General features: G+C 34.6%; 1 protein-coding gene and 1 pseudogene across 2 annotated transcripts; one reads left to right on the top strand and one right to left on the bottom strand.

The window, feature by feature from the left end:
• The first annotated feature begins 1,384 nt into the window (after positions 1-1,384).
• On the top strand, positions 1,385-4,283 carry LOC136223334 (histone H2B.11-like). Of its 2 annotated transcripts, XM_066011268.1 has the most exons (3): positions 1,385-1,796; positions 1,999-2,013; positions 3,640-4,283. In XM_066011268.1, exons 1-3 carry the CDS (start codon positions 1,385-1,387, stop codon positions 4,056-4,058), a joined length of 846 nt encoding a protein of 281 aa, XP_065867340.1. In that variant the 3' UTR covers positions 4,059-4,283. The 2 variants fall into 2 exon arrangements, with proteins under 2 accessions (XP_065867340.1, XP_065867339.1); XM_066011267.1 differs by lacking the exon at positions 1,999-2,013.
• Positions 4,284-17,646: 13,363 nt separating this feature from the next.
• Positions 17,647-19,782, bottom strand: LOC136223291 (histone H2B-like; annotated as a pseudogene).
• Positions 19,783-20,931: the final 1,149 nt, after the last annotated feature.

The raw sequence follows: 20,931 nt of genomic DNA, 5'->3' as shown, positions 1-20,931 counted from the left end.
TAGGAGAACCGAAGAGTGGCAAAGGGATGTAGTGGTGAGGGGTAGGGGAAGACCTAAGCAAACTTGGAGGAGGGTGATCGAGAGTGATGTGAGTTTATTGGGAATTGAGGAAAATATGGTAGTGGATAGGACGGAGTGGAGGGAGCGAATCTGTGTCGCTGACACGACTAACCTGAAGCAAACCACATCTATTAGTCCCAAGTTTCATTCCCTAGGACGATCAACAAAAAAGTGATGGTTCAGTTAGCTTGACTCGTTAGACCATGTGTGCGAGAGTAGCCACTAGCCAGTATTCCTTCCACTGCTGGGAGCTGGAGGTTGTCGCTGCTCTGTGAAGCTAGCCTCACGCGGTGCCCTCTGATCTTGAACCATGCCATCTCAACCTTCGTTTGAACAACATGGTTAAACTCTCAGCTTGGAAATGGCCAGCTAGATGTTAGCTGCATCGAACTCGGACTTTTGAGTCAGAATAATGTTCAATCACATTGTTGCTACCCCTTGGGTCACAAGCTCAGCGATGTAAGTTACTATGGTTGAAACTAATAAGTTATGGAAAGCTATTGTTATGTAACAATGTGGGATTAGATTTAATACAAAATTACAAACTACAAAAACCAAACTATATATATAGTATACTTAATTTTTGTCCAATTGCATTTAATAACCCCCTATTTCTATTGAATTGCATTTAATAAGTCTCTATTCTTTAACTTTCTCATTAACTGAACTTTCAAAATTTTCTAATTATTTATCTATTTGAAATTTTATTTTTGGCACGTAGCGAACATTTTGACATGTGGTTGAGTGTGTCTCCAATTTTATGTATCCAACAAACTTAATTAAGAAATAGGGGGTTGCTGAATGCAAATTGGACAAGATCGAGAGGATAGTTGAAGTTTCTAGACCAATTTTATACTTTCAATTGGTTGCTAACTGTAAAAACGATGAAAATATAAATGGATAATAAGATGCAAAAATACCCATAATGTTGACAGTCACAAGCAATTTTATTTCTCAACATTTTGTTTCTCAGTATTCAGATGGATAATTTATTAAATTTATAATTTTTTGTTTTATATATTAATTCTTAACCGGTAATGGTTTTTATTGAATAACTCAGTATTTCAAAAAGAAATAAAAAAATTGAATAACTCAAAAATTAAAAAGCTCCTTGGCCTTAGAAAATCACAACCGTTCAATATTTTCCTTTCCCAATCCACAGTCATTATGTTATCCAAGTCATCAATTTTTGCCTCACTTATCCAGCGAATCATATCTCATTTCTCAATCCTATATATGTACATTCTTCATTCTCAATCCTATATATGTACATTCTTCTTTTCCCTCAACTCTAGCATCCCCTTTAGACTCTTCACTATTTCGGATGGCACCCAAGGCAGCAGAAAAGAAGCCGGCAGATAAGAAAACAGCAGAGGAGAAGAACGCCGAGAAAGCACCGGCAGAGAAAAAGCAGAGAGCAGGGAAGAAATTGTCTATGGAAAGTGGAGCCGCTGACAAGAAGAAGAAGCCACCCAAGAAGAGCTTTGATAGTTACAAGATGTACATCTTCAAGGTTCTGAAGCAGTTTCATCCTGATATCGGAATCTCTAGCAAGGCTATGGGGATTATGAACATCTTCATCAATTATATCTTCGAGAACCTGGCTCAGGAATCTTCTCGTCTGGCTAGGTACAACAAGAAGCCAACAATTACCTCTCGGGAGATCCAGACCGCCGCGAGACTTGTTTTGCCTAGAGAATTGGCTAGGCATGCGGTATCCGAAGGTACTAAATCACGTACCATGTTCTTGAAATCTCTATAGTGACAGCGAAGGCATTTAGCACATTTAACATGTTTATTTCTCCAAGCGACGCATCCTTTCACCCGGATTGAGGCAATTCTTCACCAATGGACACGTCTCTTTAGCACACCTCTTGGATAATTATAAATAGAGGAAATTCGAAGTTCAAATGCTAGATACAAACTTGTTATACAAAGTTACAAAATTTACAAGTTGTACAAATAATTATAGATACAGATTTTATTATTTCCATTAGAGTTTACTCAAGTCGAGTTTATGCTTCGTAGACAATTGGAATATTGATATTTCGAGGATTCAGTGAGAAGAACCAATGTTGGGGGCGACCCACGGTATGACAAACCTACGAAGTTGAGTAAAGGATTGACAACCCGGAACTCTTCCTAGTCAAATGTCATTCAAACTTCTTCTTCTCTGTTAACTTGAGATGTTTTAACTCAAACTAATGAATATCTTTTTATTCAATTCCATCTTTACTGTTGTTTCATTCTAAAGTTTGATCTAGTGACATTCTTTAAGTAGTTCTAATGGGTGTTTCATGTAAACCCGGGCACAGATAGACTGCGGGCTCTGAAAGATCTTCCAAGACTTTTTAGCCACCATAGCCAAGTTAAAGGACTCGAACCGTCGAAATCCTAAGCCTCCATCTCTCTTAGCTTGACACAAAGTATTGTACGAAAGTTAGTGGATAGATCTCTTATTACGTTTCGTGCTCCACCAAAACCGTCCAATTAACCCTTGTAACTTCCTAAGGAAAGAATCAGGAATAATAAAACAGTTCATCAAGTATTGTGGAATTGATTGTGCCACATCCTTAATCAGGATATCTTTTCCTCCACTTGACAAAAACTGCTCTCCCCACCCATCGAGTCGCTTTGATAGTCGCTCAAAAAAAAACTGAAATATCGCTTTTTTTGACCTTCCCACTAATGTTGGCATACCTAGATACTTGGGGAGATGACCCACTTCCTTGTCACCCAAAAGATCGAGCAGCTAAATATTTCTGGCATCATTAACACACCACAGCTAAAAGAGATTTCTGATTTCTCATAATTGACCTTCTGACCCGAGGCTCGCTAATATTCCTTTAAAATCTCTTTAACAACATTCACTTCCTACTCGTTGGTCTTCCCGAACATGATAGAATCATCAGCAAATAGTAGATGACTAATAATAGGACTGCCTTCCCCAGCTGAGACCCCATGTAATCTTCCATTTCGCTCATCCTTCCGGTTCCGAGCTGATAACTCTTTCGCACATAACAGAAAGAGGTATATCGATAATGGGTATCCCTGCCTCAACCCACGCCCATGCTGCAGCATCACTTTCGGCTGGCCATTTACCAAGAAGCTAAACGATACCGACGAAACACAAATCATTATAAGTTTGATAAAAAAAAGGAGAGTAGATGTAAATAAATAATATATTGAAAGCCAAATAACAAAATAGGGATAGTAACTAAATAATAAATTGAAATCCAAATAACAAAATATGGATAGGTCGAGTGTCATTTGAATCAAATATAATTAATATGTAAGGATGAAATGCATGAATGCTTTATGTCTTACAAAATGAATAACTCAATATTTTTAAAAAATGAATAACTCAAAAATTAAAAAAAATGTTGTGGCCTTATCACAACCTTCCAATATTATCATTTCCCAATCCATCTCTGCCTCACTTATCCAAGTCATCTCTCTATCCTATATATGTAGATTCTTTATTCTCAAACTTACACAACTCACTGACATATCTTCTTTTCCCTCAACCCTATCATCCCTCTTTAGTCTCTTCATTATTTCCAATGGCACCTAAGGCAGTAGATAAGAAGCCGGCAAAGAAGAAACCAGCAGAGGAGAAGAACGCCCAGAAAGCACCGGCTGAGAAAAAGCAGAGAGCAGGGAAGAAATTGTCTAAGGAAAGTGGAGCCGCTGACATGAAGAAGAAGCCATCCAAGAAGAGTGTTGAGAGTTACAAGATGTACATCTTCAAGGTTCTGAAGCAGGTTCATCCTGATATCGGAATCTCGAGCAAGGCTATGGGGATTATGAACAGCTTCATCAATGATATCTTCGAGAACCTGGCTCAGGAATCTTCTCGTCTGGCTAGGTACAACAAGAAGCCGACAATAACCTCTCGGGAGATCCAGACCGCAGCGAGACTTGTTTTGCCTGCAGAATTGGCTAGGCATGCCGTATCCGAAGGTACCAAGGCTGTTACCAAGTTCACAAATTCTTAGGTTTTCCTTTGATAACCTAATTTGATGTTAGTTTCGCTGTTATGTTTGATTTAGGGTTTTCATGATGTCTCCTTTAGTTCAGTGTAATTACAGTAATTTAGGGTTTTTAGGATGTCTTCGTTTTTGTTCAATGTAACTACAGTAATTTTATTGCTTTCAGTTTCATTTCTTTGATTTCTCCAAGTGTGAAGCATTTATTTTGATCATGTGGATTTTAATGTTTGATTTGTGTTTCTGCTGGTGCTTTTTTGAATTAGGTACTTTTGTATCTGATTTAGTTTCATTAACTTGATTTTGATATGCATTAGATGTAAAGGCGAAGCTTTTGTACACATTATAATGACTCCAGTTATATACACAAGTAAATTTGGTATTAATCGAACTAAAGCTTACAACTTCATATCTGGTTTAGGGTTGTTTAATTGCTGTATTAGCAATTGATACTTGTTAAATCATTTTAAAAATTGACTGAGTTGTATGAAATTGAATCAAATTATAGTTCTGCTCATTTTTATCTTGCTCTCTTTTATTGTTGTAAGCTTTTGTTTGAAAGTTTGGAAGTCAATGAGGTAGAGAGTTAAATGAGATAATAGAAAGGAAATGAAAGTGATTGAGTGTGTTCTCAATCCATTCATTCTCTGTCATATCAAATTTTTTTTTAAAAATCTCCCTAAGCAAGAGAGAGAAACAATTTTTATTTTTAATACAGTTTTCAACTTTGAATAAAAGAATTAATCCAAGGATAAAATTGAACAATTTGGATCTACTATACTTGAATTAATCAGAGTATAGTATGCTTCTGTAAATCAATTAAATGTTATCTTCTTTTAAGAACATCCTCCGTGGTTTCTCCACATCTCTTCAACTGATTCACAGTTACTAAGGTTGTATTAAAGAACTCATCAATTGTGTGTGATCTTCAGTTTCTCATACTCACTTCTCAAGGTTTGCAAACACACATTGTTACTTTATTTTTCCCTTTATAGGAATTTTCAAGATTCTTCCATGCGTTCCTCAATGTTCTTGCAGAGAACTTTTCATGAACATAATCTCATCCAGACACATATGGATAAGAGAGAGTGCTTGTTAGTCATTCTTCTTTGATTTTTTTAAATTTAATTCATCCTCATTTTCTGGGTGATCATATTCTGTTTGTACCATATCCCATACTTTTTTAGAACCCTTGCCAAATTCTAGGGTTAGTTAGATGTTGTCTGTTGAGATTCTTCCCTTTTGGTTTGACAAATTAGATTGCGTTTTTTTGTCTCAAAACCAGCCTATCAGTATCAATATATTTAAATGTTACCAAATAAACCTTTTGTTCTAAATAACTACATCTAATTAGAAACCTTTTCAATTATAAATGTCAAATATTCATTTCTTATGGTCATCTTTGGTAGCTCTTGTTTTTCTTGGTGAAAATTGAAGAGCTAGCCTACAAAATGTTTTGTAAAACTGAACAAGATCTTAGTTTTGCACCAATTTTCAAACTTTCAGTTTCTTTGAAAATGAAAATGTGTTCTCTTATTTTGTAATGAAAATGAAGATTTAGTATTTTGAATGCAAATAGTTCTAAATCACAAAATTGATTCCAAATTTGCAACTTTGGTAACTTTCTGCTATTTTCGGTTTTGACCAGTTTGTGCTCTTATTCTCCCAAGGAAATGATAATATGAGGTTGTATGCTGATTTAATTATGTGAATGCTTCAGGTTACATGTGCAGCTACCTAGTACACAAATAGTCTAATGCGGTTTGTGAAGGATTTAGGACCCACAACACAAATGGTTGCCAACAAGAAACTAAGCATGGTTGCTGATTGTGTTGCTCCTAAATTAGCCGCCTTGCAGAATGGTGCTTTTCTTAATGGGGGCATGTGCAGTTAGGTGCCTTGTAAAGGATGGGCAGTCAGATGCCTTGTAATTTTCCTTCTAATACGTTTGCTGCTTGTAAAGGAAATATGGTATGCACCCATGGAGGGGGACAGAATGCTGCTGCTCTTGCCCCATTAAACCAAAATTATGGTTTGTGTCCTAATCAGAACATCCCTTGCTATACATGGTTGCTAAACCATTCAGAACCAACCGGCTTGGCTGGTGTAAGTAGGTTGTATCAAAATGGAGGGGGCAGAATAATGTTGCATTAAACCAAAACTATGCAGCAACTAAAGCTTTTGAACAAGTGTACAGAGAGGTGCCGAGGTGAGCTACTCCATTTTGCATGGACCAAAATTATATGGCTACGGGATTGAAACAAGTGCAAGGACAACGAACAGGTACTTCTACTGCAGCTACAACTTCATTACAACAGCAGTATATGGAACAACCTGAACTTCTGTTGAACTGTCACCAATCATCCGTGAAGGGTAATAGGCGATCTCAATATGTAATGTTTGTGCCCTTTCTTTCGATTCTGTAATAATTGTAATTCCTTCAGCAGTGTAATAAGAAGTTAAAAAAATGCTTTTTTTTTTGTCTCAAAGCATTTCATTGAGTGGATGCTTGGAGTTACATGTGCAGCTACCCAGTACACAAATAGTATAATGCAATTTGTCAAAGATTTAGGATCCACAACTCAAATGGTTGTCGACCAGAAACTTGGGAAGTACCCAATTGAAGCTCCCAAATAGGGTTGTAAATGAGCCGAGCCGCTCATGAGCGGCTCAGCGTTTGGCTCGATAAAAGCTCTATTCGGCTCGGCTCGATTTGTTAATGAGCCGCTCGTGAGCACAATTTTCAGGCTCGGTTTGTAAACGAGCCGAGCTTGAGCAGACCAAATCTCGGCTCGAAAGCTCGATTAGAGGCTTGTGAATAAGTTCATGAACAAGCTCAATAAAAGCTCGTGAGCTAGCTCAATTATAATATTTATATATTTAAAAAATAAATATATATAGTAAAAATATTTTTAATTGAACATAAAAACAATTGACATTTCTAAAAATTACATTAATTCAACATAATTATCAATATTTATTATTAAAAAAATGAATAAGAAGTATTTGGGATTATAAACCGAAGTTATCAATACCAAAAGTCATTTTTGAAAAAGTTGACTCTATGAACAAAGTTGAAGGGCCACAAACCCTATATTCAAAATGATAATAAGTTTATACTATCGGAGCTACACATGCCATGGAACAAATGATTAGAAAACAGATAACTAAAAAAGCATTCTTAGTAAAGTGGAAATGGACAGCATAGTGACAGGTGGTGATGCTGAATTTGAAGTACAGTAGGATAGGTGGAATTTTTTTGAAGTGTAAGAGGATGATGTTGTTATTGATTCTAGTTTGGAGATTTTTTTTGCAGTGTAATTCAATAACTCCTATTTATTTTTTGTGGTTCTTCGTGATGACTGTGCTTGTTAAAGGATGTGTTAGTCCATCAAACCTACACAAGTTTACTATTGTTGTTTGGGCTTGGACATACTTATTTTATCTCAAATGAATTAGGTGTGAAATTTATCTCAAAAGCCCGAGGCAGTCTAGTCAAACCTTATATTATATACAAATTAATATAATGAATATTATGACCATGATATATTTCTTTGGTCAATGAAGTGCACAACCAAAATGTCGGTCCGTGTCTCTAACTTTTTATAAAAAAATTTATTAAAGGCCGGTTAACGAGAAAGTGCAAAAAACAAACATCCCATCTATGCTGGCAGCTCTGAAAATCACACCAAACCCGAACCAATATTATTAAAGAAAAAGAGAAAAGTTACAAATATCCAAATACAGAATCTCAAAACAAATGTAACTTTTCATAATTAATAATTAATAATATTAGATTAAATTGATGAATAAATTAGAGAAAATTATTATTTAATCGAGGTTATTAATTTATCACATATTCACTTATATAGATTTCATGTATTTGAGACCCAACTCATAAATTATAAATCCTAACAAATATATCATAGATCCTTAATTTATAAAATATAGTTTTTAAAATGTCTTTGTCATAATGATTTACTTAATTTAATATAATTCAAATTATAATCCGATATAGTTGTAGATAATTTTATTTGTAAATTTAATATTTTATTTTGAAATTTTAACGCCAACCAACATATTTGTAAATTTTATTTCCGAATATGAAATCCTATCTACAAATAAATCATATATCACAATTAATTTAAATCTCATATTTAAAAGCATTAAGAATAAGTAGTTATTGTAAAAAAAGTTTTAAATATTAAAAGTAGGTGTTTGGCTCTTTCGTGGGAAATTGCGGGCGTGCCAAATAATTATAGTATTATCAAACTATGGAATGAAATTGAGTGAGCTTTCTAACTTCTAATTATCAAAACGATTGTATGGAATAAAAGAGACCGTAAAATTCCAAAGATTCGATTATCAAAACGATACCGACCTTACAGAAATGTTGAACAACAAATAAAATAAAAAATGTACTGGGAAATGAATGAACTTTAGATCTGAAAATTGAAACTAAGGGAACAAACTGAGAAATCTAAAGATGTTGAAGTCTAAGGATAATTTGCTAGAGTTTTTGCTTGGGTTTGTTGAGTTGGTTGATTGGGCCTGTTTTCATCGTGATTTCTTCCTTTAATAGACGTTGAGGTAACTTCCTGCTTGCTTCCACAAGTCACGTTCTCCACCACATTGAATAAGTAACTGCTTCACTTTGACTTTCACGATGAAATGATTCTCCCACTTTCTGATTTTTTTCATCTTTTTAATTGGCTCACACAGAATACATGTTAGAAATATTAAATGACATCATGATCCCCTAGGTTTACCTCAAGTATCCTTTGATATTCACTCTAGGAAGTTGGTTTCCACGTGGTACACCATGGTTTCCCCTAAGGTACACCATGGTTTCCTACGAGGTGCACTATGGTTTCCCCTAAGGTACACTATGATTTCCCTAAGGTACACCATGGTTTCCCCTAAGGTACACTGCATAGGAAGTTGGTTTCTCCTGAGGTACACTGCATAGGAAGTTGGTACCTATTTTAGATGTTTCCCCTGAGGGAAACTGAGGTTCACTCTAGGAAATCCTAAGTGAACGATGTACTAGGAAAATATGAAAAGTTTTCGGAAATGAAAAGTTTCCTAAACAGGCCTTTTAAGAAAAAGTTTCCTAAAATGTTCTTTTAAGAAAAAGTTTCCTAAAAATAAAAGTTTATCCCATGAAAAGAGTAAACCAGGGTATGCAATAAAAAAAACTTTATTTTTGGTGAAAACAATTGCCCCCTCAAGCATGAATTTGAGGAACGTAAATTTCATGGTTGATTCTTCAAAAGCTGTGGTGTCAGCTTTTAAAAGTGTTGCATGATAACTCTTTAGGTGACACAAAATATATAGGCCGTGGAGTCGGCCTTTGTATCACCTTCATACTAATATCTCATTTCCTCAATTGGAGGAATTCTCACCAGCCTCAACTTCACCTCCTACTTCTCCCTTGACTTAGCATCTCATTGCTACTTTTTTTTCTTGGCTTGTGAAACTCAAAGTGGCCAACTTGACGGAGGCCATACTCATATAGTTTTTGGACAGCTTCTCGGATGATCTTCACAGTAACTAGGGGAATCTGTTGAGGGCTGCCAATCTGTTGGTGAACATAAGGCATATTAGGAATTCTAGTGTTTCTCCCATTTCCTTTATGGTTGCCCCCTATCTATCCAATGATATGATGGCCTCTTGTCTCCTCGTGATATGAAGCTGTATGGGATGTAGGATTAGTGTTTTCAAAACATTGAGGAGCAGGTGACTTACTAGAATTTTCTTGACCTGCAGAACTAGCGGCCTTATTTGAGACAACTTCCTCCCTCAAAGGTGGAATTTGATACTTCTCAGTGATGGACACACCACATCCTTTATTGGACTCTAATGAGCATTGAGGAACATGGTTTTCTCCACTCTTGATGCCCCTGGCTGTGATAACTTCTCGAGTATCTTGTCCATCTTCTGATTCATATCGCTTCTTAGAGCTTCCAAATTCTTTTCAATGGAATTGAAATGTCTATGCAAGAATTGTGAATTTTGGATCTCTCCAGAGATCCAATTGTGTCCTCTGGGGTTAACATTATTTTCCCCTTCAATTCCTCCCACCGTGTGTGGAACATTGCATGTTGCCATGATCTCTTCTTCTTTGGAGTTGGCTGCTACAGGATCTTTGCTTTTCTTATCATTTTCCTTTGGCGGTATTGTGATTCGTGTCCCACCGAGCGTGCCAATTTTTGTTTGGCTCTTTCGTGGGAAATTGCGGGTGTGCCAGATAATTATAGTATTATCAAACTATGGAATGAAATTGAGTGTGCTTTCTAACTTCTAATTATCAAAAAGATTGTATGGAATAAAAGAGACAGTAAAATTCCAAAGATTCGATGATCAAAACGATACCGACCTTACAGAAACGATTGAACAACAAATAAAATAAAAAATGTACTGGGAAATGAATGAACTTTAGATCTGAAAATTGTAACTAAGGGAAGAAACTGAGAAATCTAAAGATGCTGAAGTCTAAGGATAATTTGCTAGAGTTTTTGCTTGGGTTTGTTGAGTTGGTTGATTGGGCCTGTTTTCATCGTGATTTCTTCCTTTAATAGACGTTGAGGTAACTTCTTGCTTGCTTCCACAAGTCACGTTCTCCACCACATTGAATAAGCAACTGCTTCACTTTGACTTCCACGATGAAATGATTCTCCCACTTTCTGATTTTTTTCAGCTTTTTAATTGGCTCACAGAATACACGTTAGAAATATTAAATGACATCATGATCACCTAGGTTTACCTCAAGTATCCTTTGATATTCACTCTAGGAAGTTGGTTTCCCACGTGGTACACCATGGTTTCCCCTAAGGTACACCATGGTTTCCTACGAGGTGCACTATGGTTTCCCCTAAGGTACACTATGATTTCCCTAAGGTACACCATGGTTTCCCCTAAGGTAGACTGCATAGGAAGTTGGTTTCTCCTGAGGTACACTGTATAGGAAGTTGGTACCTATTTTAGATGTTTCCTCTGAGGGAAATTGAGGTTCACTCTAGGAAATCCTAAGTGAACGATGTACTAGGAAAATATGAAAAGTTTCCAGAAATGAAAAGTTTTTGTTTATGAAAAAGTTTCCTAAAATGTTCTTTTAAGAAAAAGTTTCCTAAAAAAAAAGTTTATCCCATAAAAAGAGTAAACCAGGGTATGCAATAAAAAAAACTTTATTTTTGGTGCAAATAGTAAGTATCACATTATAATTTTCCATTGGCTCTTAGCAAACTTTGGATATATAATGTGGGCACAAAAAGTAGGATCTACAGTATCCAATTGGTTTTAATAGAAACCCCGTGTGCTCTTTGATTTAATCACTTTCCATAACTTTGTATAAATATATCCAATTCTTCTCAAATATCTTCGGCTCCCCTCTCAAACTCAGTATTAGTATTAAGGAGGAGTTGAAGAAATCCAAGTTCCCCCCAGCTGCTAAGCCTAATGGTAGAAGGTATCTTTCCTCTTTTGCTATTTATTTCTCAAGTTGTAGTTAATGTTTTGGTTCATGGTTTCATAAGATTGTTATGAAGCATTCAATAAGCTCATACGGTGACTCCCCATATAAATTCTATTAAAACGCAGCATATGTCTTGTTTTTCATATTCCCCTTTTATGCCAAGTTGAGTTCACTGATGAGGCCTTTATTTTAACCTATTACCTAACCTATTATCTCCAATTCATTGAGTTAAACCATGAAACTAATCGAGCATGTACCCTAAATCGAAATTCTCCTCATAGATCTGAAGAGACCCAACATCTACCCTAAAATCTGTATAGATCTGAAGAGACCCAACATCTGCCCTAAATCAAAACTCTGAATATGTTCAAAAAGAGTTATTCTTACAACAAATGAATGCCTTGTTAATGATGGCTGACCTTGGATGATCGTCTTTCAGTCTGGTCAATTTTGTCTTCTTGAAATAGTTAGTCAGATGAATTAATTTTAATGATTTTAGTTGAATGAACCTATTTTCTTAGTATGTAGGTTCTTCAAAAAGAGTTATCCTTACAATTAGAAATTCCCTGGTGACATTGAGAACAGAAAAGAAACATGAGAAGAAAAACTAATCATTTTTTAACTTGGTGAATTTTGTGCAGGAAAAATGAGAGTAAAGAAATGGAAAGAAAATCCATGCAGTGCATCAGCAGATCTTCTCGACACTCAAAACAAAAGAACTTCTAGTTCTGATTACAGAATGTCGTCGGCGAAAACAGTACCATCTAGCAGTGAAGTTGAGGTTTAAATTACTAACTTCTTGTTTAAATCTGCATTATTTAAATTACTAATTTCTTGTTGAAATCTAAATGCTAATAATGATCCTTTTGTATTCAATGCGTTGGAGCATTTAAGTGCTCTTAGACAGTATATTGAAGGTATTGTGTTTCATTATTGCCTAGAAACAAGATTACCTTTGCTAAGAAAAACAATTTATCATTCTTAGTCATTTAAAAAAAAGTCAACATGAAGTTATTGTGTTTGTAACATGTATATATGCACAGGAAAAATATAATTTAGTAAGGCAACTTTAGAAGACTTCAAAGCTGAAATCTTGATCATTTTGGACTCTGGACATTGAAATAGGAGTTGAGGTTGTTGTTTATTACCGCTATGATATCACTTTCTGTTATGAGTCCGCTACCCACATTCAGAAACCTTCTTCTACCCATCTTCTTGCTCTTGTATTTCGTTAATCATACACCATTCTACCCATTCAGAAATTCTGAAAGATTATAGGTAAAGCTCCATTGACCAAAAAACCTAGGGTCTTACACATGGAAGTGGATTTTAGTAATTTTAGAATACATTATTAAATATATCATAAATTGTAGAATTTAATTATTCCTCAACTAAGTGTAAGCAGACACGGTCATATACCTACAAAACAAATCTAGTTGTAACACATTAAAGCATCTCACAAAGAAATTCAAATGACATTCTGCCAATTATAACAGAGTGACTTGTCTATTTATTTTATACAGTTCAGCATTCATGTCTATGGCTACACACTTCCCCCTAAAGCCAACATCTCAAGAAGCAATAAGGGACTCAACATTTGAGGAACCAATGGTTTGTATTCCAGATCTTGAAGATACCATAAATGATACATCAAATCATTCAATTAGTGATTAAAGCTCCGTGATTCTACAAGACATTGGACATGACATAGAAAGAGGGGAAGACTAGTGCGATGACTCCTACATAAGTAGTGCAGAAAGATATTATGATTCAGCCGAGAAGAGATGAACAACGGACCTCAGCAAGACAACAGATGCATGTTATGTGGAACGAAGGAGAAGCTCACTTAATGAGACAGTTTCATCTCAAAATTATGTGGTTTTGTCGTAGAACCGAAGAGTCCCTTACTACTCAAACTGCTAATATACAAGCATTATTGTTAGGCAACCAAGAAACAGACTGGTTTGATGGACACAAATCTAGTTGTTCTTGGGGGCACTCATACAAAATCAGAAGAAAAAAAAGATATGATAGCACTTATTGCACGTTGTCGACGGTCAAAATGATACGATTGAGGATATTCTAGCTGCAAGTAAATTGAGGTTTAGAATTATTAATTTATTGTATATGATAATTTGTCCCTCCTACTTGTTAAATTTGCATTATTTAAGGAAAATCCAAGTACTTTATTTGGAACAATTATTTTTATTTATTGTGGTGTTAAAATATTATGATCAAATGCCTTTGTTTGATGTTATTTATTTTATGATCAGATTACAACCCTAATTAAAAGATAATCATTCTTGGGATTCTTTTATGGTTCGGAATTAGATGCCTTTCAGTTGATGAAAATCTTAACAATAAATATAAAATTTTATTAATATAAAAGTAGGATTCATTGACACTACATCAATTACCTCTTTAGATGATAGTTCAAAACCGTCATCCCGAAGAAAATAAGACTGTCACGGGGCTTGTTGCCTTCTGATGTTCCTTTAGACGACGGTTGCATTATGTCATTTATATCAACCTCACATGACATTCGCCTATTGGTAAGCTGTCGATTTAGGTTTATTCCGACAACGACTTATTTCTTATTACAGTCACCTCAATTGCCCTTAAATGGTACCCTTGGCATATTTGGTTTGTCTCATATTTCAATTAAATTTGTAGGTAATATTCAGATTGGTATATTAACAGACATCCTAAATTAACATCAATTTTTATACATCAAAAAATTATAGGTCCATTATAGGGTGGGTGCCACTTATGTGTTTGCCAATGTGACATTGGTGTGATTCTAATTGTATAAAATGTTTTTTCTTTAATTTTTCAATTTTGTTATTGCTAGTTGTTTTAGTTTGCAACTGCTTGATTAATTCTTTTGTTAATGGATGCTGCAACAGCTTTTGGTGCTTGCTATCTCGTGTTCATCAAAACATTTCCACCCATAAATACATAATATATTGAAATTTTTTACCTGTAATTCAGAGTTTGATGTAGCTGAATTTATTTGGTTTTTGTCGGCCCTTCCGGACAGGTCTTATTAGAAAGAAGTTGAAGTTGATAATAAACATCTCAACTCTAATAATCAGTGGGGATAAAAGCAAGAAATGTGGTGCAATAAATCTGTTTACAGCCATTTTCAACATTGTATGAAGTGTTGGAAGAAGTAGTAAACAAGAAATGGTGTGGAAGAAGTAGTAAACAAGAAATGGTGTAATAGGTCTGCTTACAGCCATTTTCAACATTGAAACAAGTGGTGCATCACTTAATAAATATGTCTCTAAACAGAGCCATTTAAGTGTGGTATCTGAAATAGTACTAAAATTTCAGAATAAAATTGTTAGACATCCCACATTGTTAAATGAGCAAGCTATATGACTCCTTAAATATGTGAAGCAATCCTCACCCTTTGAGATACCTTTTGGGTGAGTTAGACCTTTGTTTACAGAAATATAGATTGTTAGCAATATCCTATTCTTTATATCTCTTTATATGGAGATAGAGGACATGAAGGGATATAGATGGAATCACTCCTCAAGATTTTCTTAAGGAAGGGCCATATTCTCCCTCATCACATATTCAGTTGTCCTCTAACATTATTTAGAAACTTGGATACTGAAATTTTCTTATATATGGGTTTTCAGATTGCATCTGATGCAAGTGCTGATCCAACTGGGGAAGGAGTGAGTTTAAATTAGGAATTTATTTAGTCTTTTGTCTCTTTGATATATTTTCTGTTTTTCTTTCTAAGATGGATCTCTACAATTTTATAAATGTGCATATGAATTTTATAATGTGTTCTTTAAAAAATCTAAACCCATATCATTTTTTATTGGCCTAATACATTACAAGCTCCATGAATTTTGTCTATAATAGTATATTGACTCCTTTAACTTTATAATTGTATCACCAACTCTCTAAACTTGCTTATTTCAATTCAGTTGTAGTTTAGTTTTATTATGTTGAAGAACAAGATCAACGGGTGGAGGATCTACCTTGTTCATTGTAATTTATTCCGACAAACGGGTTTCAAAACTCTTGTCCCCTTCCCTTTTATCTATATTTTACTATTAATCAAGATGTCTTCATTTGTTCATGTTTACACCTTTGTTATGATTAGTTGGTCTATGATGAACTAATCTCCATCCAATATAAAATTGGTTATATGAATATGTATGATTAGGGACCTAGGGTTTATGTAATTACATTTGATTGATCAGATTATGCATGCTTAATGCCTAGATATTGCCAGCAATAGGATTATTGCTAGAATTAGACTCGATGACGATCAACTAGCCTGCTTTATGTACATATGTTTGTGCCTAATGCCTATAATTCTTTCTTTTATCTCTACCCTCTTTTTAACTATTTTATACAGTTTTCATAGCTCACCAATTTCATTAGTTTTCTCTGGTCTTTAACACCTATCACCCAAACCATCAGAATGTCAGAGCTTTATAACAAGCGAAAGCTGAAAGCAAGGAACTACATATTCTAAAACTCAATTTACTTGTGTGATACCAGCCACATAGTAGCTTTGGCATTCTTGAAACTTAACCTCAGCAACAAATTTTCCATTATGCATTCTTCGAGCTATAGATTGGAGGAGGTTGCTGATATGTGGATATGTTCATCTTCTTTTCTTAGAATCAAATCTACCCATGTATAAAAAACTCATTCAATACCATTATTATATTAAATAAAATTTTATATTTACTGTTGTTAAGGTTCCTGCCTATGCATTAATGGTAGCAGAATTTTTGTTGCAACATATGAATTGCCCAAAATGGGGAGTCAAATGCAGAACCTTCCTTTGTAGGTGTTTTGTTCAAATGGGAATCAACATGTTATCATTTTTTTTTTCAAACTATATAATTAAATCTGTTTTAAATATCATTAGTTGAAAAAGTTCAAATATAATTTTTTGGCAATGCCAATACTAACTATAAGCACCACAAAAGAATATCCAAAACAAATAATATGTCTATGAAACTTAAATTCTAAACATTATATAACTGAAATTCTAAACATAACAAAGTTGACACAATTAATTAATGACTAATGCAATGAAGTTGAAAACTCTCTTCTCCTTCTTAAGAATGACCAATGGGTGCAATTTGTGTACAAAATAACATATAAAAAAATTAGAAGCTAACATGGAGATTAAACTAGCAACAATTACAAATAATTTTCATGATTTACAAACATAACCTAATCTAACTATAATCTTTAGAAATACTTGAAGGTCAATTGTTAACTTGTAATTTCTTAAAAGAAGATAACATCTAATTGATTTACACAAGCAAACTACACTCCAATTAATTCAGGTATCGTTGATCCAAATTATTCAATTTTATCATCGGAATTAATTCTTTTGTTCAAAGTTGAAAACTGTTTTATGAATATAAATTGTTTCTCCTCCCTTGCTAAAATGACATGACGGAGAATGAATGGATGGCAATCGATAAAAGACTCAATCACTTCCCTTTCCTTTCTATTATATCATTTAACTCTTACCCTCGTTGACCTTCAAACTCCCAAACAAAGGCTTAGAGAGAATCATTATTTCCATGTATAATTTTATGAAATATAAAAATTACATAACAATATCATGGCACCATTAAATGTTAGACTAAGCAATAAAAGAAAGCAAGATAAAAATGTGCACAACTATAATTTGATTCAATTTCATTCAACTCATTCAACTTTTATAGTAATTTAACAAGCACCCATTGCTACTACAGCAATCAAACAACCCTAAACCAGACATGAAGTTGTAAACTTTAATTCGATTAATACCAAATTTACTTGTGTATATAACTGGAGTCATTATAATGTGTACAAAAGCTTCGTCTTTACATCTAATGCATATCAAAATCAAGCCAATGAAACTAAATCAGATATAAAAGTACCCAATTTCGAAAAAGCAATAAGAAACACAAATCAAACATTAAGATCCAGAGTCAAAATAAATACATCATACTTGGGGGAAATCAAAGAAATGAAATTGAACGCAATAAAACTACTGTAGTTACAGTGAACAAAAGGAGACACCGTAAAAAACCTAAATCAAACATAAGAGCGAACTAACATCAAATTAGGTTATCAAAGGAAAACCTAAGACTTTGTGAACTTGGTAACAGCCTTGGTACCTTCGGATACGGCATGCCTAGCCAATTCTCTAGGCAAAACAAGTCTCGCTGCGGTCTGGATCTCCCGAGATGTAATTGTCGGCTTCTTGTTATACCCGTTGGATCAAATAAATAAACTTTCACAGGCAGCAGAGGAAGAGTATAATTGATGGAAGAAAATTCTCTTCTAATTCTCTAGCCTTACTACTTGTATTGATAGGTATTTATAGATTACAGATATGACTCTTGGTAAACAACATTAACTCTCTATAAATACAGATACAGATACAGATACACAAATGACTCTTGGATCATACAGTGAACCAAATTAAAAACTCTATTAATTATAAGTTTATTATTTCAACACACCCCCTTAAACTTATAATTTTTTTAATCTTCAAACTTCATCTCTTCACTTTAGCTGCCATCAATCCCATAATTATCTCCAATGTTTTCTTCGAAATTCATTGTTATCGACATCTTCACGGTAGCTTCCATCATCCCCATTAGTATCTCCATCATTTTCTTCTTCCTCATCATCATCTTCGTCGGTACCATCAACATCACTATTATTATCGTCAACTGGTATTTTGGGGTTTGGATGAGGGATATGACTAGTGTATCTATGTGAATTTGACACAATATTATTTATGTCAATACCCTCAAGTTCTTTCACTCTTTCCTTTCTCTTTTTAACTACCATGATTTCTTTGGAAAACATCTCACTCGGTTCCTTCATTGACTCCACTTCTGTTGTCCTTTGCTTCTTCTTCCATAAGCTTCATGTGCTTCGTGCCTGATGCTTTGACTTCCTTTTCAAGCCTCTTCTTCTTTTTAGATACTTCAGAATTTTGCACATTTTGCTTTGCACAAATTATCTTCTCTGGTTTTACTTCATCTTCGTTGTCCCCATCAATCTCTATGTCTGAAGACTCTGAATTCTCATCAGCCCATTGCAATACGTCATCTATATGATTGCTTATATATTTGTTGAATGGATCAAGTGCAAATTTCTCAATTCCCATATCTTCCTCTAACAGTCGACAAAGACGGACCCTTGTAAGTTCCTCATAATTGGCTTTAATATAGGAAACTCTCTTCATCATGGCCTTGCTAATGTTGAACTTACTTGGAACTTCTTTCTTCTTACTGACTGGATCAGTTTCTGGCAAAAGACCCATCACAGGAGAATCTTCCATTTTCTCCTCATCATCAGATACATGTTCTTGTACCTTCGCATGTCTTTCACCAATTTCTCCTAAATCCTCAGAATTCTCATCATCATCATCATCATCATTTTCTAAGGATTCCACTAGACATTGCATGACAAATTTCTTTTGTTCATCCAAAGCATATTTCACCAATCCCAAATCATTTTCCAACACCCTCCTGATCTACTCGAAGGTCAAAGAATCAACTTGTTCTTTGATGTCATCTATGCATAAGCGCATAGCTTTCCAAATCTGGGACTTGGTCTCCCACGAATCAATGGCGATTTCTCTTTTCACCATTATTCTTAATTTTCAGGAGAATTTTTGTCTGGCTCTGATACCAATTTGTTGGATCAAATAAATAAACTTTCACAGGCAACAGAGGAAGAGTATAATTGATGGAAGAAAATTCTCTTCTAATTCTCTTGCCTTACTACTTGTATTGATAGGTATTTATAGATTACAGATATGACTCTTGGTAAACAACATTAACTCTCTATAAATACAGATACAGATACACAAATGACTCTTGGATCATACAGTGAACCAAATTAAAAACTCTATTAATTATAAGTTTATTATTTCAACAATACATAGCCAGACGAGAAGATTCCTGAGCCAGGTTCTCAAAGATATCATTGATGAAGCTGTTCATAATCCCCATACCCCTGCTCGAGATTCCAATATCAGGATGAACCTTCTTCAGAACCTTGAAGATGTACATCTTGTAACTCTCAACACTCATCTGGATGGCTTCTTCTTCTTGTCAGCGGCTCCACTTTCCTTAGACAATTTCTTCCGTGCTTTCTGCTTTTTCTCTGTCGGTGCTTTCTCGGCGTTCTTCTCCTCTGCAGGTTTCTTATCTGCCGGCTTCTTTTCTGCTGCCTTGGGTGCCATCCAAAATAGTGAAGAGTCTAAAGGGGGATGCTAGAGTTGAGGGAAAAGAAGACATGTAAGTGAGTTGGGTAAGTTTGAGAATGAAGAATGTACATATGTAGGATTGAGAGATGAGATATGATTGGCTGGATAAGTGAGGCAAAAATTGATGACTTGGATAACATAATGATCGTGGATTGAGAAAGGAAAATATTAAACGGTTGTGATTTTCTAAGGCCAATGAGCTTTTTAATTTTTGAGTTATTCAATTTTTTTATTTCTTTTTGAAATACTGAGTTATTCAATAAAAACCATTATCCGTTAAGATTTAATATATAAAACAAAAAATTGTAAATTTAATAAATTATCTATCTAAATACTGAGAAACAAAATATTGAAATTTGGATCATTTTAAACGTTAGGAATAAAATTGCTTGTGACTGTCAACATTATGGGTATTTTTTGCATCTTATTATCCCTTTATATTTTCATCGTTTTTACAGTTAGCAACCAATTGAAAGTATAAAATTGGTCTAGAAACTTCAACTGTCCTCTCGATCTTGTCCAATTGCATTCAGCAACCCCCTATTTCTTAATTAAGTTTGTTGGATACATAAAATTGGAGACACACTCAACCACATGTCAAAATGTTCGCCACGTGTCAAAAATAAAATTTCAAATAGATAAATAATTAGAAAATTTTGAAAGTTCAGTTAACGAGAAAGTTGAAGAATAGAGAGTTATTAAATGCAATTCAATAAAAATAGGGGGTTATTAAATGCAATTGGACAAAAATTAAGTATACTATATATATATATATATAGTTTGGTTTTTGTACTTTGTAATTTTGTACTAAATCTAATCCCACATTGTTACATAACAATAGTTTTCCATAACTTATTAGTTTCAACCATAGTAACTTACATCGCTGAGCTTGTGACCCAAGTGGGAGCAACAATGTGATGGAACATTACTCTGACTCAAAAGTCCGAGTTCGATGTAGCTAACATCTAGCTGGCCCGTTCCAAGCTGAGAGTTTAACCATGTTGTTCAAACGAAGGTTGAGATGGCATGGTTAAAGAGTAGAGGGCACCGCATGAGGCTGGCTTCACAGAGCAGCGACAACCTCTAGCTCACAACAGTGGAAGGAATACTGGCTAGTGGCTACTCTCGCACACATGGTC

The sequence above is a fragment of the Euphorbia lathyris genome, chromosome 3, assembly GCF_963576675.1.
Source record: "Euphorbia lathyris chromosome 3, ddEupLath1.1, whole genome shotgun sequence".
Classification (NCBI taxonomy): Eukaryota; Viridiplantae; Streptophyta; class Magnoliopsida; order Malpighiales; family Euphorbiaceae; genus Euphorbia; species Euphorbia lathyris.
This window is presented reverse-complemented; position numbering and strand designations above follow the sequence as displayed.

What these genes read in the sequence shown, in the direction of transcription:
- LOC136223334 (XM_066011268.1), top strand. Translation starts at nt 1,385, where the DNA reads ATGGCACCCAAGGCAGCAGAAAAGAAGCCGGCAGATAAGAAAACAGCA.